Source organism: Micromys minutus (genome assembly GCF_963924665.1).
Source record: "Micromys minutus genome assembly, chromosome: 16".
NCBI classification, from domain to species: Eukaryota; Metazoa; Chordata; class Mammalia; order Rodentia; family Muridae; genus Micromys; species Micromys minutus.
Window position 1 is genome coordinate 29,783,882 of NC_137985.1, and position 26,896 is coordinate 29,810,777.

A 26,896-nucleotide genomic window follows, 5' to 3' on the forward strand; every position below is an offset into this window, starting at 1 on the left:
TGCCTTCTTCCCCCAGTTCTCTCGAGGAAAGATGCTGGACTGTAACTCAATGACAGAATTCCTGCCTAGCAGACATGAAGCCATGGGGGTTCACTCCTTTGAGCTGCAAAAAAAGAAAATCTATAGTGCTACAGTATTGTGTTACAGTATTAGTATCGATTAATTAATACAGATATAGATCTATTGGGCTAGAAATAGAAAGATGGTTTAGGAATTAAGAACACTCACTATTGAGTAACACTGTTGAGAACTCGGGCTCAATTCCTGGCTCACAACTCAATGTAACTACAGTTCCAGGGGAGTTCCATGCCTCCATGGTCACTGCACATACATAGTACGCAAACATACATGCAGGAAAAACACCCATATATAGTAAATATAAAATATAAAGGTCTATATGAAAAATGTTTTTAAATAGACTTTTTTCCTTGATATTGCCTAATAAAATATAACGAAGTACTTACATTGCATATTATGAGTAGTCTAGAGATGATAACATAAAGGATTTGTATTGACAATATTATATCCCCTGCAATACTTGAACATCCAGAGTTTGGGCCTTGGGGTGGTGTGTCCTGTAATCAAAATCCCTGGTACACCAAGGTAAAGACTATTCAAGGTATTCTGGTATCCAAGGTATTCTGGATAAAAAACTATCACAAGAGAAATGTTTTCAAATATTTGTGTGTGATTCTTGTTTGTAACCTTAGAGCTCTTTATGCACCAGGGACATACAAAATGGAGCCTGACTAAATTTTTTCTCTTGGCTTTGTGCTGACAATTCTGCTCCATGAGAAGGCTTTGGAGTGCACAGATGTTAAGGAACCACAGCAGCCGTGTGTCCTTTTGCTTTTCATCTCCAGCCAGGCTGTAAGAAAAGAGCCAACACTAGAGGCGAAAAGACATTGTGAAGGTATCCCTGATTTATCTGGAAAGGGTGACATCTGCCACTGCCCCAACATGCATGTGAGCATCTCATTGCCAGAGCAGGGCTGGCATTTTCAGCTGCTCAGGGAGGGCTGAGCATAATACATTCTGCTCAGAAAGCTTGGTCCCAGGAGACAGGACATTGTGCCCTGGAGTGACAGTAGGAAGAAACACTAAGATACCTCTGTCTGGTTTGGGAACTCAGGCCCAGTTCCATTCCTGTGTTCTACACTTTTAGAGCATAGTTCCACAGGCCCCAGGGCAGAAGTTTCAGCTTCCTGGGGCTGACATTCACCCTGTAAGGAGGCTCTGAGCCTCCTGATATGTTTATCTCAGTAGTAAAGTAGAGAATCCATGAAATGATTTGTTATACAAATATTAATGGTTCCAATGTTGATTTGCCTTAAAACTCTGTTTTACCCAGTCAGAAGTCCAGGTGTTGGGAAGCTAGAACGGTAAGATGTTCTTAAATCTGTGGCCCTCTCAGTCCAAAAGGAAAGGCAACAAGCCAACAGATACAAGAATAAAAGGCCATGTATGTGAAGCTACCCAAATAAATCACGTAGAAGAGTCTGTCTCCCTGCAGACTAAGACAAAAGGAAGACAGGACTGGCTAACAGGAATGGAGAACCAGAAAGGTTATCCAGAGCACAGGTCTATGCCTTAGGGAGGAGGAATACCTGGCCTTAATTACTACCCTTGCAACTATGACCCCATGACCTCGCTAAGCAGACTATTCTTTTCCTGTAAGTTGTATATCCAGTCATCACTCCAGCCCACCCAAGCCAGACAATGAGATTATAGCATGTAACACAAGTCAGCCAGTGTGTGAGCCTGAACTCAACAGGCTGGGATGAGGAACCAGGAGCATGTGATATGGTAGAAGGGTGTATCTTCTGGAGAGGCCTTATCACCCACCAACAATGCCTCCTGCCTATGAGGCTCCAGGGCACATCCAGTGCCATTTGCTTTCAAAGAAGAGGTCACTTTCTACCCTGATAACCAGAAAAGGAGCAAGTGAGACAGAGGAGTCTGCCCAGCAAGCTGAATGCAGCTTTAAAAAAAAAAAAATCTCTGTCAGTCTTTTCTCCACAAACTCTCAGCATTGGCACATAGCCCTGCCCAGGAGAGCTTTTGCTTTCTGTTCAGGAAACCACTAGTGTTTGTACCAGCCCATGAACAGATCTGGCACCCACTTGTAACAGATGCTCCCCCTTTGGTTACCACCAGAATAACTACAAGTCCATGTGGTGGCTAGGTATATTTCTCAATGCTGGGGTGCTTGAACTGCAAAGAAGGTTGGGTTAGGACAAGGGTAACTTTATCCTGCCTCACTTGAACTTCCTGAAGACTAGAGTAGCCTCAGGTTCTAACCATTCACTCCAATCCTGGTTGGTTGGTTGGTTTTTTAGATAATCTCTCAGGGGCACCAAGGTCCAAGTGCTAGCCACTATAGGCAGTATGTGCCTGGAGCAAGTGACAAGGGGCCCCACTGAAGGACTCACTTGCAAATATAATAGTTGGGCACTGAATCAAAGCTCTTTGTCCTCAGGCCAGGGGATACAGGGTCACAGCCATCTGTCTTCCTCATGTTTTCCTCCTGGTCACTTCAGAGTCCAACATCCTGCATCTCAGAAGAGAGCTTCCAGAGCACAGCACAATATCTTTAGCCTTCCCTTGCCCAACAGTAAACACTAGCTCTATTCTGGCAGTTAGATACAATTGTCCTTTGTGCCGGAGAGTGATCTGATCTCATGGCACTACATGTGGCCCTGTTCTGGTGAACAGTGGCAGATGTCACCTTTCTATGTTCCTGCCAGCTCCATGGCTGATCAATGCCCCGATACCCTGAAGTCTGTAGCCTTGAGATTCTTTGAAGCAGAGTTGATCAGATGGTCCCCAGCCCCTCCACTGCAACCAGATCATTTTGCCCCAATAGTGTTTTGAAGTTTCTAGCTGCCCCACATGCGTTTGTTTTGTCTTTCTGCCTAGATAACAAACTCAAGGTCAGGGTTCTGCTGACCAAATAACAGAAGGAAAGGCAGGCTTTGGGGGTTTGCATCATCTGATTCTCAGGAAAATGTTCCCAGTTCCAGGCATCTAGACCCAGCCCCCTCATCAACAGCCTTGACACAAACAGGGTGTAACCTCATTACTGGACAGTGAAGGAGGAAGTGGCATCTAAAGCCTCCACAGACTATTTCCGGAAAGGTTTTGAATTTGGTTTTCAGGGTGAGAGTGAGCTTGTCCAAAAGGAGAGTAGGGGAAAGAACGTGGCAATAGGTTTGGAAGGAGTATGCAGGGGAATGAGTTGGACTTGGGACAAGGGAATCAAGAGGTACAGAAATCACAAAGATGGAGGAAATCCTCAAACCTTCCAGGAAGCTGTGACTCACCAGCTGTGATGATACCCTGAAACTTTTCACCTTTCCCAAGAGGTCCCCACCAGCTCTGCCAACTCCCCTTCCCCCACTTGGCTTTCCCCCATTCCCCACCACACTACACCGTCAGTCCTCACCGATATGAAAGTTCTTTATTCTCATGTGAGGAATAAACCAGTACAAAAAAAAAAAAAAAAATCTCACATTTGACCTTTGCTGAAAGGCCAAGAAACTACAAAATACATTTTAGGAAAATCCCTTAGAGATAAAAACCCAGCCCACACTACCCCAAGCCCAGCCCACTAGTTCCCCTCTCCTCGGGCACTCTCAACAACTCAGGGTTGCTGGGCCTTCTGCAGGAGCTGAAGCAGGGGGTCATCGGTCCTGAGGGCAAAAGTAAGAGTGCGCTGTTGATAATGCTTGGGGTCACACTCCAGGTTCTCGATCACCTCAGCCAGCAGGTGTGCCCGCTCTACACCTGAGCCGGGGGCCTCAAAACCCAGAGCAGTGAAATGTACATGCAGGTGGTAGTAAGACGGCAGGTAGTGTAGATACACACGCAGACGGTCTCCTGTTAGCTGGTAGCGCTTCAGGATGGCTTCCTGGTAAGGAAAGACAGAGATAAAAGGTCACATTGCCAAGGAGCAGCACCCCCAACCACTAACCTCCCCATCCTTGCTACAGTTGCTCTGGGATGGTTACAAAACCAATCAGCTCTCTGCCCCACCTGCCTTAGATCTTGGTCTTCTAAGGCATTTGAAAATATGGTGACACAGCCAAGCTGAGACGTTCCTAAATAGAAATGAGCCTCAGTTACTCCAAGCCTCAGGTAACATGGGCTTCTTCCTTTTGGGAATTCAGGAGACCCAGCTCCTAAGTTGACCCAGAGTCCTAAGATTGCAGACCTGCAGTACTTGTGGAGTAGGCAGGAGGCTGTGTAGAGATGACTGCTAGGAACTTGGTGAAAGGAAAAGATGCCGGGAGGGTTCTGAGACTTCCCGGGGCTCCTTGCAGAAGAAGAAAGCACTCAAGTTGGTCCTGGTTCCTTTTCCCCATTCACCTTGCTCAGGCCTCTTTGTGCTCAAGAGTTTACCCCAGATCATATTCTGCCTTCAGTGCTACCAATGGAGAATCACAGCAGCAGGGTGAACTGGGGAGGGGGTGAGGGGTTGGGGGAGGCGGTTTTCTGGGATAAGAAGAAGTTTGGGGCAAGCCTGCCAAACTGCTGGGTCAGGTTTTTCCCTGAGAACACCCCTCTGTACCACTGGGGGTACCCAAAGGCTACTTTTTGAGAAACTAGTGGCTCCACAAAGGAAGAGGTTAGAAGGGCACCAAGCAGAGAAGGCAATTAGGGCACAGAGGTACAGGAGGAAGTATCTAGTCAGCACCCAAGCTCTGTGTAAGGGATGATTAGGCAACTTGTAACTGTTGGCCCCTGGCAGGACAGGTATCTTTACAAAGTCCAGAAAAAAAGGCTGAGGCTCAACTTGTACAGTGGTGGCTTCAAAAGGGATCCCAACTAGATCCTGAGATCTGAAAGTAAGCTGTTCAAGGGCCCTGACTCAAAACAGCAGGTCAGGACCATAGACCCAAGCTGCTAGTTACTCTTCTCCCGCCCTCTTCTCTTCTGCCCCAAGGGTGACGTTCCCTATCCCATAATGAACCAGATAGAAGGCACCTCCAGAACATTAGGTGCTACAGAATTCAGCCAGCCTTCAGTCTAGGTGAGAAAGTGTGTGCAATACCCAAGCCAGAGTCACGTGACCAACATCCAAAGAACTCATGTGGTACAAGGTGGTTGTCATGAACAAGACATAAATCTGGACAAGCCTATGGGGTAGAGAGACCTATGGATGAAGGCAGGGGGGAGGCAGGTCTGAGGGCAAGGAAAGGTAGGTGGAAACAGAGCTGGACTGTCCAGCAGGACTGCATATGAATTAACCTATGACTTCTAGTACTGTTCATCACTGAAATCCAGACAAACTGAGAAGTGTAAGGAAGAAGATTGCAGGGTGGAATCTGGAATGTGCTATGAGTCTGGCTTCTGCACTGTAAAGCAACTCACTTGTCCTTCCCGGAGAATGTTCCTCAGTAGTGGCAGGTGCTCCCGAGTGAGGTCTCGAAGTGATCTGATACCCCGGCGATGGCAGATGGCAATCAAGTACAGGTCATCAAGCTGTGGACAAACAAGACAGTTTTAGCAAGGAGGCCACCAGCCAGGGCACTCCTACCTGCAAGGCCAATCCAGGAGAGCCTAGAGAAGAACCAGTGAGCAGGTACCAGAGGTGTCGGTCTGCCCTGGATGACAGGGTTTCTGTGTATTTGGAACTCAGCGTGCACACCTGTAATCCCAGCGAGACTTTGACCTCTCAGTCCTTCTGCTGGAACGGCAAGACCCTTTCTCGGGAAGTAGAAGGAATTAAAGGAAGAAAAAGAAAGTATAAAACAAAATTCTCCATCTGGGAATGTCTACATGCACCACAGAGTTGGCAGGAAGAGATGGGCAAGCTCAGAAAGCCAAGCACAAAAGTCTTGGCCCTGAAGAATTTACAGCCTCACCTATGTTGTTCTGTATAAATAAATACTGTATGTATAAAAGCATCGATGACGACAGAACCCAGGGTCTTGTGAATGCCGGTCACAATCTCTACTACTGAGCTTCTTCCCCATGACACAGTCATCAGCACACAAGACGAAGGACAGTTCAGCTAGTTGGGTGACCAGAAAGTTTTCCAAGGGCAGGCAGGGGATCTGGATCTAGAGACAACTATGAGAGTGAAGGTTCAGAGGGTGGCAGCTCAGTATATGTGAAGTCAAAGGGGCACGCAGAGGTGTGGGTGACACATGGAGGAAGTGTCCGGGGCCTGTCAACTATTTCTTTTCCTATCTCAGCGGCTCACAGAAGACCTTTCCTGCAGTCCTTCCTGTAAATCGAATCTGGCTGAAAACCAGGAGGTCAAAACGGAGCAAAGAACCAATGTCAACAAGATCTTGTGCCAGAGAGCAAGTGAATTTTCTCTCGCCCGGAAACCACTCCCACGCTCTCCCTGCTCCCCAAACCTTGGCCTTGCTTGGCTATCAACACCCATGTGCCAGGCTGCAGAGCCAAATCCAGACAGAATACAGCTCCTAGTCCTGAGGTCTGACCTGCTCAATTCCTCAAGGAGATAACTGGGGGACCGTGACTCACCCAGCTAAATCCCCAAGAGCCCTAATGTAAGAACTGGAAATGAGAGCATCTGGTGTCCAAGTATGGCAGCTTTCTTACCAGAGTTAGAGGAACCTGTGCACTGCCCCAAAGCTGTTGTCTGGACTGTGCCCACTGGGCCTTTCTTTTATGAGTCTCACCCGGATTCTCCTTTTTTGTCTTGTGCCCAGGTAATATGCTTACTTAGTCCAAGGGTAAACAGAAAATAAGATGGCTTGATTTTGGGCATATGTTTTGGCTGTAATCACAGGACACTCAAAATAATAAAAGCATTTGTTTTAACTGTGAGAGAACAAATCCCAAACATCACACTACATGGTATATCCTGCTCACTGGCACGGAATGAGGCATGCTGTTGTCAGGTCACAGGATAGGTGAGAGAAGAAGGAACCATTCTTTGATAATAGACATGAGGATAGGATTTCTGCTGGCAGCCAAAGATCCTCCTGGCACAGAGAATGGAGCTGAAAAACTAGACAAGGACAGGTGAGACTTGAGACCCATTCTCCATTAAGTGGTTTATCGGTCACTCTGGGAAGATTTTTTATAAAGCAGAATGAAAACAATATTGTAAGTTTTCTGGGAATGGCAGGACTTAAAGGAAAGATTCCTGATCTGAGAACTTTGGGCCAAAGAGCTTAAGCTGTATGAACTGAAAATGTACTACATGTTCATGCCTAAGTATTTATACCCACAACATATAAGGATTAAGCTAAGATGTAACAGTGGTGGTTTCTGAAGACCTGAGGAACGTGGAGTAAGGGAACCTACTCTTCCTACACAGCCTTTGTATTAGATCTACTTTAACTATGGGCACCCAATAACAAAAAAGTGAATCATGACAGAACCTATAGGCAATCTCTTGATAGAACTGAGGAAGTCAGGTATGGTGGCACACATTTCAGGAAGGCTGGGCATTTCAAGATTGAGATTAACCTAGGCTACAGAGCAAGACCCTGTGTCAACAAAACAAACCAAGGCGCAGCGGGAGCATGACCTGGGAAGGCATAACCTCTATCAACATTAGACACTTGCTGCATATTTGTTGGATGGATGAAAGGCGCAAATGAATACACTCAGGACCTCCAGTTTGGGGATAATAAATACATACTTTTAAGGCTAGAGAGGCAGCTCATGGCTATATCTCTGCTAATATGCTTAGCGCCTGACATTTGAGCCTCAGCAGAAAGAGGCAGGAGAAGAAAGGGAGAGCAGTGTTTCCAGAAGGGGTGGAGAGCAAGACTGAAGAGTGCCAGGAAGGCTCCTCAAAGCTGCAGTTTCTCCATTTCCTTCATCCTTCCCTTGACCCTCAACCCAGTTCAAGAATCAGAAGCTCAGATATGACCTATCTTACTGCTGGTGATACAACTTCTAAAGGGACAATGAAGTTCACTCCTGTCACATGTCAAGGAGCTGAGGTATTGAATAAAATAGGGCTCTCTAAGATCCCTAGGCTGGAATCTGCCTGCAATCACAGCACTTCAATCTTTAAGTCTCAGGAGGCAGTTCTTCCTGTCCACACCTACTTCCCACGAGCAATTAGACTTTAACCCAGAATTTCCCGGTACAGGGTTCCTGGAAGAGACACAGAACTTTGCCTATAGCCATGGAGGCAAACATCACCCCATGATGCCTTCTGGCTAAGAGCAGAGTCAGGAGAGGCTTTAGGCTGACCCATGAAAGCAAACATGGTTGCCTTTGACAGCTATGCACTGTCAGCTGGAGGAGCTCAGGCCATTGCTTGCTGCAGTAATCAGAGCTATAAGGGACTGAGCAGGGCACAGGAACTTAAGAGGCTGGCGTGCTCTAGCACCTTGTCTTTACCTGTTGCTGATTCCACTTGAGGTCTGGGATGAGGACAAAGCCATCAGAAGGATCTGGGTTCTCAAAAACAATCCGGTCGGCTTCAGCCTTCTTGTCAAGAATGTTATATACCCACTGGAAGGAGAGAAAAGAAAGAGTTTACAGATCCACTCACACCGACTGGGACCTTCCAAGAAAAATGGTCCAGCTATAAATGGCCACAAACTCAGGATAGATACTCACTGGCTCTGATAGACGCTCCACTTCCACCATAGCTGACTCCTGGTTACCACTGACATCATATAGGCCTCTGAGCTCACACAGGGCTGGGCCCTTTAAGTTTCTCATGCTCAACATAGACATATGCAGACACTGCTTGCCCTGTACTAACCTCTCCAGTGTCTAACGAGGCAGGGTAGATGAGAACCTTCAAGGAGGACAAGGGTACAGAAGCTTCTTTCTGCAATGGCAGACAGCCACAGCACAGTAAAACCTCTCTAGTTCTATAGGCCAGTGAATGTGAGGACTAGCGTGTGGAGTTTGATATGCTATATAGCAGCAGGCCTTGCTGGCAGGCCCCACAAGTCAAAGCAACACAGAAAGCCACACAGGCATAGAAGGTCTCAACAACACTCTCATGGGACCTCCTGCCCTCTTACTACCTTCTGATTAGCAGCTGGCAGTCTTTGAAGGACCCTTACCCAGTCCTGAACAGACTCCTAAGAACATCACTGTACAGGTACACCTGGGGGGGGGGGGGGCTCTGTGAGGAAGCCAGGCTTCAAAGAGGTTAGGCTACGGTGCTTCCAAGCTCACAGTACTCAAGAGCCCAGGTGCCTCTGGTTTTTTCTCTATTTTCCCAGCTTTGAGAGCCCATTTGCAAGAAGAGTGCACCACATCCAAAAGACAAAGCCGCTGGCAAATCGGATGGAATAAGCAGCTGGGGCCACACCATTATCTCTTCTTTCTTCAAGTCAGAAGGATTTCCAGGCTCATGTACAGAGAAAGGAAGGTGCTACAATCCTCTTCCCACTCTAAGAAGTGCTGGCATAAGCAGTGTGCCCAAAGGCCAAAAGCAGGGGCCTGGCCTGGAGGCAGGGAGTAGTAAAGGACATCTGCTAAGAATACCTTGGCTTCTACTCAAGGAGACACTTCAGTCCAGAGGGCTTGCTGATCCACAACTAGTTGTCAATGAGTCAAGGGACCTCCCTAGGACAAGATGGTCTGGAGAACACCAGTGAAGGGTAATGCACACAGCAGGGTGCTCCCTCCCGATGCCCAGAGGGTTAGGCACAAGCCACACCCAAACACCTATATGCATATACTTCCTTTTATTAACACTGTTTCCTTTATTAAGCGGGGGAAGAAAAGCCTAGTGACTGATTTCTGACTCAGGCAGAAAACAGCAATAAATGACCTTGCAGGTGTGATCTTTCAAGAGGAAACAGGGGAGGTCTGTGTTAGAATGAGCTAGGATGCAGTGGTATGCTTTGATTGGGCATGTTAACTGAGGTAGCAAAAAGGGGGCCTTTGTTTGATGCACTTCAGTACTTTGATATCTGGACCTTGGTGGTCAGCCTCAGGAGAAGAAAGTGTCCAGATGAAAGAATGGACCTTGGTGGCTAGCTGGAGAGATGCAGTCTATGGTTTACAAGAAAGAGAGGCTAAGGTCAGCCACTGCCAAGTTTTCCATGCCCCGGCCTGCTAGAACCCTTCAACTTGGAGATGGTTTCTTCATAAAGTACCCGTGGCCAAGTCACACACAAGCTAGTGGGCTAAGATTCTTTCAGAAGCATTTCCCTTACCACCAGAGACATCTTTGGGCTTGTGCTAGTAGAGGAAAAAGAGCCAACAAAGGTGACTGAAGCCTCCCAGAAACAGAGGAAAGAGACTGACCCCCTTCTACCATGGAGAGTCCTGGTGCACCTCACACCTGGCCTCCGGGGCTATCCCTTGCCCAGAGGCACACAGTTCCCACTGGAGAGCAACACACAGTAACAAAATGTGAATGGGCTCTGGAGCGTGACAGCACCTCCTCAGCTCCTCCCTCACTTGCTTCCACCATGGGCTAGCAACTAAATCCTTTCCCAAAACAGTGTGCTTGAGGCTGATGGGGAAGATTTTAACCAGGACAAGCACATAAAAGAACTATCCCCAGAGCCTGCTTGATAGAGGCACCCAAGGAGCAGCAGCAGCAGCAGCAGCAGCAGCAGCGCAGAGACAACAATGGCATGGTTTAATGGAGGAAGCAAAGGGAGAAAGGGGTTAGTTGGAGGCTGAGTGGCCACAGGCATGTGTAAGGACAGCATGAGCTGCCTAGGAGCCTGGGCATAGCACATTCTACCTCCCAGGGAGAGAGCCAGGCCAGGGGGCAGGAACCTGCATCCAAAGGAAGTCTCGTGGCCAGCAGCCAGAGAAAACAAGCTGGGGAAGGAGAGAACAAAATCCACACAAATTACACAGGGTCAGAGAGTAGGAGGGCTGCCCTTGAAAGCCAGTGCAACTTGTAAGTCCTCCTACCTCCCTGGACCTCCCAAGGGACATCTGGTCCCTTTCCACTCTCCCTCCATTCTTCACTCTGTGCACAACCCCTGCCCCGCCTCTGGCCATGCTTTCCTCCTGTATGTGCCGTCAGGGTCTGCACCGCATACTTCTTCCCCATTCCTGTGCGAATCTGTGTATGCTGATGCAGCTCCACTTGGAATCCTTTTCTGTGCTGGCAACAGCACTGGGCACACGATAAATGGGATGCCTCTCAGTTCTCACACACCTAACACAGAGGAACTGTGACTCACAATTTCCAGGCAGGGAACCTCCTCTCAGGGGTTGAGGAAAATGCCCTACTGCTCTTGGCCAGAGGAATGAGAATCCAAACACTAGCAGATGCAGAGGCTTGCAGATGGGCATTTTAACCAGATGATCTTGAAGGCTTCAGGTCCAGACATACCATTGCCACTCTGTGTCTTTTACTGGATGTTTTACTAGGAAGTTATAAGTACTTCAAATTTCAGGAACCAGACAGAGTAGCCCAGATGATGGAACCATATAGTATGGTTTTCTCTCTTATAAAGATTTGAGATAATGTATGTAAAATGCCTACAGCAGTTCCTGGCACCTAGGATGTGCGTAATAATCCCAAAGTGAGCATGCTGTCTTCCGCATAACCTCCCTTCCTGTGGTGGTCAACATCCTGTCCTTATCAATGAAGGCTCAACTGTCCACTCTTCGGTCTCATATGACCCAGGGTAACCCCACAGTCCTTCCTCTCTGTATCACCATTATGAGCCCTGTAACCCAGCTGGGGCCTCCTCCTGAGTGGCTCTCTGTCCTTCCATGCATTGAATCCATGCTGGTTTCTATTCCTGCTCCATTTGCACTTGCTAAATTTGATCACACGATCCACACCCTTAGAAATATCACAGATATTCAGAGCCGGAAAAATGGCTCAGGAGATAAAGCACCGAGGAACATAAGCAAAAGGGCCAACCAGAGTTCAGACCCCTAGGATTGGCATCAAAAAGTGGTCGGTAGTAATCCATCTCAGTGCTTAGGAGAAAGAGGTCAGGAACCCCCAGGGCGAGCTGGCTAGCTACCCTAGCTGAATCTACATGCTCTCTGTTTAGTATATAAGGTGGAGAACGATGGAGGTAGACAACCAACATCAACCTCTGGCCTCCACTAGTACATGAAGCATGTGCATCTGCATCGGCACAGGTGCACCTACATAGATCCAAACGTGTGTATACAGATGTGCACAAACACTGCACACCTGTGTGGCAGGAGAGAAAAGAATACAGAGCATAGCTTCATTAAAAGTACATGTGGGGCTGTCCAGACGGCTTGTAGATTTATTAAATGTACACGTGTGGCTGTCCAGATGGCTTATGGATTTATTAAATGTACATGTGGGGCTGCCCAGACCTCTTATAGATAAGGACACTTACTGCTAAGCTTTTTGACCTTGATGACACACACACATAATAAAATAAAAAGTAAAATGCTAAAATTTTCATTAAAAAAAATAAGCGTAAGCCCCAGTTTTAGCCCTTGAAGGGCCAGACAGTAGATACAAAACAGTTTTCTGCTGCCATTTTTAAGAATGTCCTCCAGTGTCTGTGAACTTCCAGTCTCCTGAACAAGGTCCACAGACCTCCTCTAGGCCACGCAGGGCCGTCCCCACGGAGCCCTGTGTATTGAGCGCCTTGTCACATCAATACTACGTCTATGTATTTCCTGGAAACCGAGAAGGATTCCGTCTGTGACCCCACGTCTGCACTGGTCCCTCTCACTGTATCACCGATATGCTCACAAAGCCCACCAATGGGCCTGTGTCATTATCACAGCTGTCTATCCGCATGTCCGTCTTCCCTGACAGTCTGTGGACGTCAGCAAGAGCTTGTCATCTGGAGCCCCCTTAAAGCCCCGCTGCTGCCGGCTGTGCTAGAAGCCTGTGTCAATCAGATCTGAAGGAAAGGAGTTCCGGTGAATTACTTTTGTTTACAAGTAGAACTGCACAGTAAGGCAGTTACATGACTCATGTCAACTAGACAAGGGCCTCTCCTCTTGAATCCCAGGTATGTACAAACAGCCCCACAGAACGTGTGTTCTAGAAGGTCCCTCTAGGATCCTACACAGAAGTTATCTAGGAATGTAGAGACACTTCCTTTCCACTCAGAAGACAGAAAACTTCTCAGGCTGTTTTTAAAAAGAAAGGGGTTGGGGAATGTACAGATTCTAGAATGCCTACCTAGTATGAATGAGGCCCAAGTTTAATTCCTGATACCACATACACTGAGAGTGGTGATACACATCTGTGACCCTAGCATTTGGGGAAAGGGGCAGGAGGGGCAGAAAGATCTGAACTTTAAGGTCATCTTCTGCTAAATAGTGAGTGTGAGGCCAACCTTAGCTACATAAGATTTTGTGTGGTTGTTAAAGTGTCAAGTTGACACAACAAAAAAAATCACCTAGGAAGAGGGATTCTCCATGAGGGCTTGCCTAGAGTAGGTTGTGGTCAAGCTTATACCGCAGCTGTCGCGCAGCCTCTTTGGAGGTTAAACAGCCCTATCATAGGAGTTCCACGTCAGCTATTTACATCACAACAATGGTGAAATTACAGTTATGAAGTAGCAGCCAAGTAATGTTATGGTTGGGGGTCACCACACATGAGGAGCATTAAAGGATCACAGAATTAGGAAGGTTGAGAACCACTGCTGTAGGGAATCGTCTCAAGTGATTTCATCGATGTGGGAAGGCTCAGCCTGAACGTGGGCGGCACCATTCCCTGGGTTGGGGCCCTGGACCGAGTTAAAGCTGAGAAAGCTAGCTGGGCCGTAAGCATGCGCGCACTCATTCTCTCCGCTCTTACCCGTGGATGTGATGTGCCGGGGAACTGTGAATCTGGAATTGTGAGCTAAAATAACCCGAATCTGGAATTGTGAGCTAAAATAACCCCCACCCCAGGTCGCTTTTTATCAGGATATTTTAATCACAGCAACTGAAATGAAACTAGGACACCTTGCCTCGATTTTTTACAAAAGAGAGGAGAAAATAAAAGACCTTGAGCCAAAGGAATCTGAGCAAATGCCGCTGGGAGGTGGCACCAGTCAGATCACCCGGTCTTACATGGGAAAGACTGGCTGTCAGCACAAGGCCTCCCAGTGGAACGTGTCCTCAGGCACAGTCCCCTCCCCCCCACTTCTCTCTGTTACAACTCATAGAACAGCACCCTCACACTTCTGAACTCAAGAGTAACAGCTCTGAGTGTCCCACATAAGAATATTCATTACCTGTACCCCAAGTCCAGAGAGAGTATAAAAAGGGCCCAAAGAGAATGTCAGTGAGCGATAGTGAGGAGCCACTGAAGCCACTGAGTGGGCAAGGAAGTGGCTCATCAATACGCATCAGTCATATTTAACTGTGAGTGGCCACATGGGGCTAATTCCAGGCAGAAGCTCTGGTTGGCACTGGGCCTAAACCCAAGGAACTGCCAGGATATTTGAGCTAAGCATCCTGAATCTGGCTCAGCCACAGTACTCGGTCACCCCTGGATACACACACTGTACTAAACACACACTGGGGACGACGGAGCACAGCCGGCTGTGGAAAGAACGCAAGGGGAGCGAGTGACAGGAAGTGTTTGCTCTAAGACTGTCTCCTGCAGGCTGGATTGCTACCGGAAGGACGAGGGGATAAGAGGCTGGATGAAGGTCTTCTAGCCCAACAGAAGGCTTTTACCCACTCACAGATCTTTAGCGAGGACACAGTCAGAGGATATACAGGGCTACTACAGAGCCGGTAAAACTTCTCCAGTGAGATGGACTTCTCAGAGAACATCAGTAGAAAACCCCAGAACCTCATAAAGGGCGAAAGATCACAAAGCCTGCCCTGAATAAAACAGCAACCCGCCCACACCAGGAGGCTGTCCACACTTCTCTTTGCAGTCTCTCAGTCACACAGACTGTCCCGGCCTTCAGGTATTTCTGTACTATTTCCGGGATAACCCTAACAGGTGCTTGCAAAACGACAAAACCAGCTTCAGGACCAACAGATTAAGAGACTTGGCAGCTAGTCACCTGGATGCTGAGGCTCTGGGACTCCAGGTAGGGTAAGGTGATGCTCCTGTAGTCATCTCCCGTCTCTTGGATCAGGCGGAGGTCCTGACGCATGTACTTTTGCAGGTGCTTCTCTGTGGCAGGGTACACCACGGTTGTTTTTATATCTACAATGACACAGCACAGTCTGACTAGAAAGGAAGACTGTTAAATTCATGAGGTAAGCCACATTCCTGGCAAGAAAAGTCTTTTACTCTTGGCGCTCTGGCCCCTCGAGAAGTTAACTATAGCCAACCGACCTCCATGTTCCAGGCACAGTGACCAAAGGTTTCTCACTTGTTAACACGAAAATGTCTCGGTATGTGGCTTTCTGGATGCAAAGCAGGAAGTGTAGCTTGAATCCTCGTGGCTCCCATAAGTAGCTTACTGGTTCAGTGTGGATTCTGGAGCCAGGCTGTCTGGCTCAAGACCTGCCTGTACCTGCTTCTCACTCACTCTGAGTAGGACTATGGCCCCCAGTTGGGAATTTGGTCCAGTTACTTAACTTCTGTGTTACTATCTACCAAATGGGGACAGCAACAGGGCTGATGTCATATACTGGAAGATGAAGTGAGTCAGTTACCCGAGACACTTCATAAGTGCTAGATGGGGTGCCCGGGGGATGGCTCAGTGGTAAAGGCACAGGATAACTTGAATTTAAACCCACATGGTAGATGGAGAGAAACCAACTCTTGCAGGCTGGTCTCTGACCTCTACAAACACCGTGGTAACACTAATAAGCAAACAACGTGTTAGATGTTGAACCCAGGTTTCTCAGGTGGCAGCATCAATCGCTCTGGCTTGGCTAACTCTACAGTGCAGTGTACTGTGTCATGTCTAATTCTGCAGTAGCCTAGCCTCAGGTTGGGTGTTACTGACCCCTTCCTCTATAACAATCAGATGTCTGTAGAGATTTCCAAACCACCCTTTGGAATTTTAGAGTGTTTAATTTGTAAAAACTGAGGGATTTTTAAGTTTGTAATGTATTTTATATTGCAGTGTTATTAATCTGTGATCTTGAGGACAAACAAGAAAGGAAAGGTTATAGCTTAACAATGGGGTGTGTGTGTGTGTAGTTGACAAGGAGTCAAATGTGCTAGATAGTTTTCTAGCCTCAATTGAAAAAAACGCCTCCTTAAGATCCAGCTATAGAGCATTTTCTTAATTAGTCCTTGATGGGGTCAAGGTGATGTCACCCCTTGGCTGGTGAACCTAGGTTCTCTAAGAATGCAGGCTGAGCAAACCACAGGGCACAAGCCAGTGAGCAGCACCCCTTCACCGCCTTTGCATCAGTTCCTGCCTTCAAGTTCCTTCACTATTTGAGTTCTTGTCCTGGTTTCCTTCAGTGATGAACAATGCTGTGGAAGGATAAGACAACTAAACCTTTTCCTCGCCAACTTGTTTTTGGTGATGCTGTTTCAACACAGCAATAGCAACCCTAATTAGGGCATTGTGTTAGTTTACTTGTGTGTCTGTCTCTTTAATTGATATGGTTTCACTTTGTAGCCTTGTGCTGGCCTAGAACTCACTTTATAGATCAGGCTGGAGTTGAATTTGTGGATGTCCTTCCTTTGTATCCCAAGTGCTGGAATTATAGCCAAGAATATCACTTTTAATCAGCAAGAAATCCTAAGCCCAGTGTAAGGGCACACACTTTTTAATCCAAGCTTTTGGGAGGCAGAGACGGGGAATCTCTTGTGAGTTTGAGGCCAGCCTGGTGTACCAAGTGAGTTCTAGGGCAAGCCTGGACTGTTACACAGAGTAACCTTGTCTGGAGGGGTCAAGGAGAAAACCTATAATTTTCCTGAGCAGACTACATTCAAATGTTCTGGCCATGGTTAAGTCCTTCCCACTATTGTCAGTAACATGTGGCATAGCTGGTGTCACTACAGTTTGCTGGGGGAGGGGAGGATGGTGACCTGGTGTTGCAAACTCAGCTGGGTGTTTCTAAAGAGCCCTGCATGCCCCCTCTTGTGGGACTGGGTATGACCTTCCAGAGAATAGCATTCCCTCCTTATACCAGCACCCAGCTAAGAACCAGCAGGCTGCACTTTCAGACTGGGTCTGAGGAAGCAGATGGTGCTAATGTACTTTTGTGGATGAGAAGGAAGAGTGGCAGGAATTCAAAGCTCATCCAGTCTGATGCTGAAGACAGCAGAGGCAAGACTGAAACAAAGGCCACTTTAGCTTGAAGTTGGTTGTCTTTCAAGATGGCGGCCCAGTTCTAAGGCTCAGTTGACATATGCAGGTGACACACCAAGCACATGACGTCCAGTGAGCACAAAGCATCCCATTCTATCACCTCTGAGACAGGTTGGCATGGCGGGGACATCAGAGTTTGGGACCAGAGTAGCCAAATAGTTTACCTTTTCTGCTAGATGGCCCTGAGCATATGGCCTCCCAGAGGCTGGGATTCTTTGACCGTTTAAAAGGGTGAACACAAAATCTGCTTCTCGGCTGCTGTTAGCATTAAGTAAAGCATGTCGTCTGGATCACCAGGAGTTAGTCTAATTCTCTGGATCTGACCCTGGAAATAAGGCACAAGATCCTCACAACCTTCTGGGGGAAGAAAAAAAAAATCTCTTGATTTTCACTCTTCATGACTAATAATCTATGGTCAGACACCAAGCACATACATTTCAAGAGCCAAGAAACTAAAAAAGACTGAAGGGCACCATCCTGGACCTTGCAGGGGCCTTGAGGAAAATGTCATGACATCTGTACTGTAGTGCAAGGTAGAGAATGAGAATAGAGGTTTGGGCCAAGTAGCCTGGGTATAACCCCCGAGTCTGCATTCACTGGCTGTGTGATGAAGGGCAAATGGCCAACCCTCTCTGTTGCTTAATTTCCCTCACCTGTAGAACTGAAGGTGATAATGGGACTATGCTGGCAGTGTTGGTATGAGAACTACACCAGCCAGTGGGCGGAAGACATTCAGGCACTTTCTCACACACACAAAAGAATGGGTGCTGACACCAGTGTCTGCCTCCTTGTTTCTGTGGTGCTGTCAGCTGCCTGAACTGGAGAGAGATGGGCCTTGGCAAGGGAACTCTCTCAGGGTTGGGGAGAGGTCCTGGAACAAAGACGGGGTTGACACTGGAAAAGAGCCTGATTCAGCTGGCAGGGGACACACAGCCCTGGGCAGATAGCCTGGGGCTCCTGGTGGTTCCAGAGAGTGAGCCCCAGTCTGCCCAGGCATGTCAGGGATCTGGCCCAGCCACCCAGGGTGCAGGGAGACAGGAATCTCACCAAGCCAGCCCTCACCTGTCCTCCACCCACCTCAGCATGGAGAAACTCCAGAGGCTTTACCCTTCCTTCCCCAGAAGCTGCTGGAACCCCACACTTTCTCCTGGAGCCCCGCAGGCTAGTGTGAGGCTGGGGCCCAATCAGTTCTTTCACCCCCTTTCCTGCTGCCTCAGCTGGGCCACCTACTGCTTCTCTGACAAGTGCCCCTCTCTAGGCGAACTGTAGCAGTTCCCAGCACCAGCCAGATCCCCACAGCAAAGATCCTTGAAGCTCCTTTGCCTCCCTTGGTTCACCAGCCAGCTGGGCAGCCTGGTCAGGTTCTGTGACCCTCTGTCTATTCTCCCCTTGCCCCTGACTTCCTACAGTTTTCCTGTCTACCTCCTCATGAGAACAAAAAGTTTGAGAAGGCATTTGACTTATTTATTTTCACTATTCATCCCTGGCACCTCTCCCATGGTAGGTACTCAGTAATTACTGCACAAATGAACGCACAAATTTGGACTTTTAAACCTTGAAAAAAACATTTGTGGAATAAATTATCCTTGATTAAAACAAACAAAAAAAAATCAATGTTTCTTTCTCAATGATGCTCTTAATTGGCAGCCTCACACCCGCCTCCAGAGTCTCACCTGCTGCTGAACTTCAGGAATGTGGTCAAGAGCTGATGACCAATAAGTGCACAAACATCTGTTAGAAATGTGCTGGGAAACAGGAGACAGCTGTGCACGCTCTGTTTCTCTCACAGGCCACTGGATAGTTATATGGGACCGACGTCCTCTCCTCCACCTCACTGCTGATGCAGATTCCAAATCAATCATGAGGAAACCCCAGCACACCAAGTCCCAAAAGCATTCCCAAGCATTCTTTAATACCCCACCAAAGAGGCCTGCTTTAGGTGTGCACCGGGTGCATTGCCTGCAGTCCATCATTTGGGAAGCTGAGCCCAGGGTTTTGAGGGCAGCGTAAGCAATATGAGGAGACCCTGTCTCGATAAGCAAAACAAAACCCAAATGTTAAAGCTAGAACACAGAAAGAAAGCCTGAGGGATTGCTCCAGAAGAGAGAAAATGGATGTAACTGAGGGGGCTTCAGGGGATCCTCTGTGGGACAAGAGTCCTGCTTTACATGGGACATGGAAATAGGCATGACCAGTAAAGGACTGTCTGTAAGTCCTGCCTCAGTGAGATCTGACATGTCTGGTCTCTGTGGGCACCTGCACCCACATCTGTGTGTGCTCACTTGCTCTCTCTCTCTTTCTCTCTCCCCCCCCCCACTAAATATTTCTTAAAAATAATAAAAAAAAAAAAAAAAACAAAAATTTAAAATGTGAGATCTCCTAAAATGAAGTCTGTCCATTTCCATACCTGCGTCCACAGCAGCACTGTATCTAAACAGAGGGGGAAGGGAAGCAAACAGAGATGGGAAGCCTTTGACTGTCTACACTACTTTCCTGAAGGATGCTTTTGTTATTGTCCCTTCACTGTTTTCAAAGTAACAAAACAGAAAAAGTGTGATATCTTTCAGAACCTTGGTTTGAGTTTCTAACACATGTACCAGAGCCCAGTGTTCAAAAGCCGGAGCAGTCCTTAGGCTCCTGCCACCATAGTGACAGCCTTTTCTAGCCACTAGGCAAAACTCCTTGGGACAACTCTAAGGCATATGCCACCAAGCAAGTTGGCTTGAGGGAGCACCTGCTCTGCCAGGCACGATCAATGAATGCCCTGCAGCAACTCTTCCAGCCCAAACCCTTCTTGTTTGTGTAGCTTGAGAAGCAAGGAGGAATTCCCCAACCACGCCCTCCTGCTGGCATTCTTTAAAAGACCACACCAGGACAACATTAAAGCCCCCCCAACCCACCCCTTTGAATGTTTACAATATAATAAACAATTCCCTGGAACTCCTCACAAAGACATGCCTGACATGACTTCTTAAATTTTGTTTTTTCATTTTCACTCAAGCTGAATTTACAGAAGCTGAATGGAGTCGGGTGGTACTTGCTTTGCAACTCCTCACTCCTCCCTCCCTGCCCCCCAACCCCCATCCCTGTCTCTAGCCCCACAGAGGCACCACTGGAACCCCACTCGCCACTTTTGAGGTCTGCTGTCACTGCACTGGAGATAAATGACATTTGTCTCCGACTGGTCTTCTAACAAGTGCACATGCACACACAAATGCACGTCTGCCAGTGCCCTTCCCAGAGGCCCCTTCCCTTAGCAACATCCCGGTTTGTGAGAAACTGATACACAATTCTACCAGTGTTTTTCCTTGTTAGCACACTTCCTAATGTTCAAAATCAGTAATTACTTTTTTGCATCGTTAATTTTTGTGATTATTTCCTTTTTTTGCTGAAGCAGTGGTCTTTAACCTTCAAGTTGCCATTATTTTTTTAAATTACTTCTTAGAATTTTCATTACAAAAAGCATACAGGGGACTGGAGAGATGGCTCAGCGGTTAAGAGCACTGACTGCTCTTCTAGAGGTACTGAGTTCAATTCCCAGCAACCATATGGTGGCTCACAACCATCTGTAATGGGGTCCGATGCCCTGTTCTGGTGTGTCTGAAGACAGCAACAGTGTACTCATATATGTAAAATAAATAAATCTTAAAAACAAAACAAAAAACAAAACGCATACAAATATTTTCAATTCTCTACTGTAACTTACCTAGTAAATCAGTAGGCAGAATTTAAAAGCACATACAAAGGAATACTATTCAGCCATTAAAAAGAAAAAGGGGGTGTGAAGAGAGTTCAGCAATTACGAGCACACTGTTCTTTCAAAGGACCAATTTGTTTCTCTGCACCCATACCAGTCAACTCACAACTGTGTCTAACTCTAGAGGATTTGATGCCTTCATCTCAACTCACCAGCAAATGTTCATATTCATAAGCCCACACTCACATAACTTAAAATAAGGGTGCCCAATGACCTCCCCCTGGAGCTCCATTCCTGGGACCCACATGGTGCAAGGAGAAAACCACCAAAGTTGTCTCTGACTTCCATGATGCCCTCTGGGAGTCCACAGCCACACAGGGACAAGTATGTGCACAAAATATTTTAATGTAATAAAAATTAAAAAACAAATCTTAAGGGCTAGATGTGGTGTTACACAACTTTAATCCTGGCAATGGGGAGGCAAAGGCAGGCAGATCTCTTGAATTTGTGGCCAGACTGTTCTACATATGGATTCCTAGGCCAGCGAGGTTACAGGAGGGGTTGGAGGGTAAAACAGGCCCGTATGTGACTCTGTAGTTGTCTGCTTATCTAACATGCTGACATGCAAAGGACTGTGGATTCAACCCCCAGCATCACAACACACACACACACACACACACAAACACACACACACACACACACACACACACACACACACACACACGAGCATGCCTGTACTCTCAGGTCCTCTGGAGGCTAAGGAAGGAGTTTAATCATGAGTTCTAGACCAGTCTGGTTGTCATAGCAAGACCCTGTTTCAATAAACTGAGAACCAATACAAAGATGAAAATGTCTTTTGCAGCAGCAGTACTGACAGAGCTGGAGGACATCTCTGCTGCCAACCCCCTAGCAACGGTCCCTTCTTACTTTCCTTGGTTTCTGCAGTTACTCCAGGTCATGTACCCACATCTGAAGATCTGGAAACAGGAGCCTAAGGAATTTAGGTTTTTCTTAAAAGCCATTAGTATACAGTCAAAAGGATACAGGACTATCCGATGAGCCAAATTACTATCATTTTAAGGAGTTTGGCTGGGTCTACTTGCCAAAGATCACCATTGGCTGGGCTTTGCTGTCGAGTTCTATCCTAGAAGGAGGGTGCAGGGAGTCACGTGATCCTTACCTAAGAGTCCAGCCATCCTCCCAACCAGTTGTATGTATGTAATTCTGTTCTGATCGTGCTCGGCCTTGGAGTCTTTGGGAAAACTAGAGGATACAGATGGAAAGGAACTGGGGAAGGGTCTCCATCTACAAAGCCAAGAGAGTGTGATCATCCATGTAGATCCAGCATGACTACTTAAAGGCCACCCTCACTCCTGACTATGATCCCTCACTGTCTGCTTTGTAAGATAGCACAATAAACTCATTGGGTCCCCAGAGTTCACTCTGACAGAACTGTGCCTTGGCTTGTTGTTGGGTCTGCATGGGGAGAGGGTAAACACTGCTTATGTCTCTCCAAGGGAAGGGAGGAGAAAAAAAGAATAGGAATGAATGTGATCAGCATACACGTGCAGGACAGTTTTATGTCGACTTGACACAAACCGGCCTTATCTGTAAAGAGGAAACTTCAATTAAGGAAAGGTCTCCATAAGATAGCTGTGGGACATTTTCCTAATTAGTGATTGATAAGGTGGTGGTGGTGGTTCTGGGCTGTATAAGAAAGCAGGCTGAGAAAGCCTTGGGAGCAAGCCAGTAAGCAGCATCTCTTTATGGCCTCTACATCAGCTCCTGGTTCCCGCCTTGTTTGATTTCCTGTCCTGACTTCCTTCGATGATGAACAGTACTGTGGAAGTGTCAGCTAAAGAAATAAATCCTTTTCTCCCCACCTTGTTTTTTGTCATGGTGTTTTTATCACAGCAACAAAAAACGCTATCTAAGACAATGCATCCCCTCCTGGCAATGGGCAAAGAGATACCTTGTTAGAGGTGGTGCTCTTATATCAGTCAGGGGCAGAGCAGATGGCAGTCCTTTGTTTATCCTAGCTTGATGCCTGGCTTGGCGGCCAAAGCTTTTTATGCCTAGGACTCATAAAAATCAAATCAAATCAAATCAAATCCAGGTGAGGTAGTATGGGAGGAGAAATACAGAGACCTGTGGACCACCATGCTACCCGAAGACCTGCCCTCCGGCACACTGCACAGGCAGGCCACAAGGCACCTACCTGCCTCCACATAAGCAGAGACAGAGGATGCCACCCAGGATCCAGCCTCCTGGCCAACCTGCAGGGACCATGTGGATATCCAGGGGCTGTGCAGAACTGGCCCAGCTCCTCAGTGGCTGCAGCTCTCAGGACTGCAGGTCCTGCACCTTGACCAGACAGCACAATGGAGCTGGCTGTGGTAACAGGGGTATGAGTGAGTCAGCCCAGAGGGCGCGAGTGTGGGTGAGACTCCACCACTTGTCTCCTGTGGGTGGCACGGGCACAGAAGTGATGCCCCCAGCCCTCACCACTTCTGGCAGACGGGAAAGCTGCCTACAGGGCCATGAACTGGGGGAAGCTAGCCCTGCCCTTTACCAGACGCAGTACTTGGGAGACCTGGTCTGGCACCTCACCTGAGCAGCACAGTAGGGCTGGCCCTGTTCCAGGGGATGCAGGTGAGCTAGCCTCAAGGTTGAGAGCTGGCCCCACCACCTGCAGCAATCTGGAAAGATGGCCCCAGGGTCGTGAGATCAAGTGAGTTGGTCTCACCACTACCTCCAGGTGGCTTGGGTACAGGGATGATGCCTTCCCCCTTGTTCCCTCACCACCTGAGGCAGTCAGGACAGCTGGTTTTGGGGACATGAGCTGGAGAGGCAGCTCTGTAGCACTCAGGAGAGTGAGCCCTGCACCTTGACTGTACAACACATTGCAGATGGCCCTGATGGAGAGGACGCAGGTTAGCAAGCCCCAAGGATCTGAGAGCAGGACAGTTGGCCCAGCCCTTCCAAGGCTGCAGCACTTGGGGAAGTGGGCCCTCTGCCTTGACCAGGCTCAGTGGAGTTGGCTCTGCAGGTATGGGTGCAGGTGAGCTGGCCCTGAGGGCATGAGAGCTGACCTTGACTCCTGCTGATGGTGGCTTTGGGGGGCCTAACCAGAATAGTGCTGGAGAGCTCGCCCTGGTGACATGGAAAAGGCAAACTAGGAAGGCTGGCCAGCTTAGCTAGCACCCAGACCAGGGTTCTGAGTTGGTCCAGCCCCAAATCTAAATCATCTGCCATGGGTTGGGACATGTAAAAGGGATAGTCACACTGATCCAAAGCTGCAGGATTCGGAAATCAGCAGGATCACTGGCAAGAGTCCCGATGATGATCCAGTATTGATAGTGTCATAGAAGCTAGAGATCTTGAGCCAGACACACTGCAATGAACATTTTGCAAGTGAAGATGTGTGGACTGAGGGTATACTGTGGACACACTGTGACACACTATAACTTCCGTGTGTGTGTGTGTGTGTGTGTGTGTGTGTGTGTGTGTGTGTGTGTGCGCGCGCGCGCGCGAACGTGTATATTTTTCTTTAGGGAGGCTTGTTAAGGATGAAGGGCAGGTGTAAAGGGATGACAAGATGCGTAGGACTGGGGTGCATGATATGAAACTCAAAAAGAATAAAAAGTTAACAAGAAAAAAAAGAATGCATTATATACATGTGTGAGAATGTCCTAAAGAAGCCTATTATTTTGTCTAATTGACATGGTTTAATACAACTTGTTGTTGTTGTTGTTGGAAACAGTATCTCTCTCACTGTATAGCTCTAGATGGTCTGAAACCCACTTTCTAGACCGGGTTAGCCTTGAACTCAGAGATCCACCTGCCTCTGGTTAGCACTGAAGGCATGCACTAGCATGCCAGGTACAAAACAAATTTCAGCACCAAAATTTACATCGAACATATATTATATATGCTACATCTACCATTAAAATTATTCCCATTTTGGAAAATACCTGAAGCAGAGCATACATAAAATTAGAATAAAATGTTGTTGCTAGTAGTAGTAGTAGTAGTAGTAGTAGTGGTAGTGGTAGTGGTAGTAGTAGTAGTAGTAGTAGTAGTAGTAGTAGTAGTAGAAGTAGTATTTTGAGAAAAGAATCTTGCAATGCGGCCCTGGCAACAAAAGCCAGGCTGGCCTAAACCTTGCAGCAATTCTCCTGCCTGCGGTAAGTAGTGGATTATAGGCATGTGGTACCACATCTGGTGGTTATTCTTGTTATTGTTCTGCTATACTGGAGAATGAACCCGGACTCTCATGCATGCTAGACAAGAAATCTATCACTGAGTCATACCTCTAACCCAACTCAATGTTTTAAAGCTGATTTCTACTGGTCAATGGAAGACAATGTATTTTGAACAGCTTTCCAAATGAAATGCCCCCTGTTGCTATTGTTAAAAGTACAGAATCATCAAATTTGTAAACTGAAAAATGTTAGCTTATGTTTCTTTTCCTGTATATAAAGCAGGGTATCTTCACCAGCATGCTGAATGCAAACAAGAAACATTAATCAGCCAAACCCCTCACAGTTTCTATGTGCAGCACAGCCGCCCGACTTGTGAGACCTGGGGTAGGGCCAGAGAATCTGCACATCTAACAAGCTCCCAGGTGGCCTGACCCTGCTGGCCCGGGGACCACACAGGACAACTCAAGTCGCTTCCACAGTGATGGTACAAAGAGGTAAGTCTGCAACTTGGAGCATCTCTAAGTGTCTTTATTCTGTTGTCACACTTCAGAATCTGGCTAAGGAATTCTAGGATAGAGGGATATAGGCATGGCTCAGAGGGCAAGTTACTGCCAACTCCAATGACCTGGGTTTGATTCCCAGAATCCACATGATGGAAGAAGAGACTGAACTGTGACTTCTACATGTATGCTATGGCATACTAGAACCCTTCCTACACACAAAATAAATAAAAAGTTATGATAATAATAAAGTAAATTTGGGGGCACTGAAGAGATAGCTCAGAGGTCAAGAGCATACATATACTGTTCTAGTAGGACAAGAGTTAGATTCCCTGCATCCATGTTGGGCAGCTTACAACCACCTCAAACTCCAACTTCAAGGGATCTGATGTCTCTGACCTCTGCCAGCACCTGCATACACATACTCAGATATAGGAGCGTGCGCTCGCACACGCGCGCACACACACACACACACACACACACATTCACACCTTTTAAAATTTAAACTTTAAAAAGTTTTTAAAGATCCTGGCTACAACTTCAGCAGAAGACATCTGCTTTATCAAAGGCCATACTAGCACTAGGGACTCCAGGTAAGACACCACCAACCCACCCCAACAGTACCACTTACCTCCAACCCCACCCCCATATTCTAGCCAGCCACAACTCAGGCAGGAGATTCCTGCTTTATCAGAGGCTACACGGAAAACCCCAGAAGCCAGTGTAAGAACACAATCAACAACAGCCAGGGCAATACCGCTGTAGCCTAGATGACCTACTACAACAAGGCCTGGCTACTCCAACACAGCTAAAGCACAAGATAATGACTTTAAATCTAATCATATGAAGATGATAGAGGTCCTTAAAGAGGAAATGAATAAAAGCCCTTTTAACGATCCAGGAAGATACAAACAGATGAAGGAAATGAATAAAAACTGTTCAAGATCTAAAAGTGGAAATATGAACAATAAAGAAAACAAACTGAGGGAATCCTGGAGATGAAAAATCTAGGGAGGTGAACAGGAGCTACAGACACAAGCAGTGGATGAGAAAATCTCAGGTGTGGAAGAAACAACAGAAGTATCGTTGTCAAAGAAAATGTTAAATCTAAAAAATTCCTAACATAAAACATCCAGGAAGTCTGATACACTATAGAAAGACCGATCCGAAGAATAATAGGAATAGAAGATTCATACATAGCTCAAAGACCCAGAAAATATTTTCAACAAAATCATAGAAGAAATGTTTCTTAACCTAAACAATCAAATGCTTATTAACATACAAAAAGTTTACGTAATACCATACATTAGACTAAAAAAAGAAAGTCTCTCCACCGCACAATACTCAAATCACTAAATATACAGAACAAAAATAAAGAAT

At 47.1% G+C, this 26,896-nt stretch overlaps 1 protein-coding gene across 1 annotated transcript in view; it reads right to left on the reverse strand.

The window, feature by feature from the left end:
* Positions 1–3,445: 3,445 nt before the first annotated feature.
* Positions 3,446–26,896, reverse strand: part of DCPS (decapping enzyme, scavenger) — a 47,649-nt gene continuing 24,198 nt past the window's right edge. The window contains exons 3-6 of the mRNA XM_080930770.1: positions 14,895–15,040; positions 8,341–8,454; positions 5,374–5,484; positions 3,446–3,910 (exon numbers count right to left, since the gene is read on the reverse strand). Coding sequence (XP_080786896.1) covers positions 3,644–3,910; positions 5,374–5,484; positions 8,341–8,454; positions 14,895–15,040 — 638 coding nt within the window. The 3' untranslated portion in view covers positions 3,446–3,643. The remainder of the gene's footprint in view (positions 3,911–5,373; positions 5,485–8,340; positions 8,455–14,894; positions 15,041–26,896) is intronic.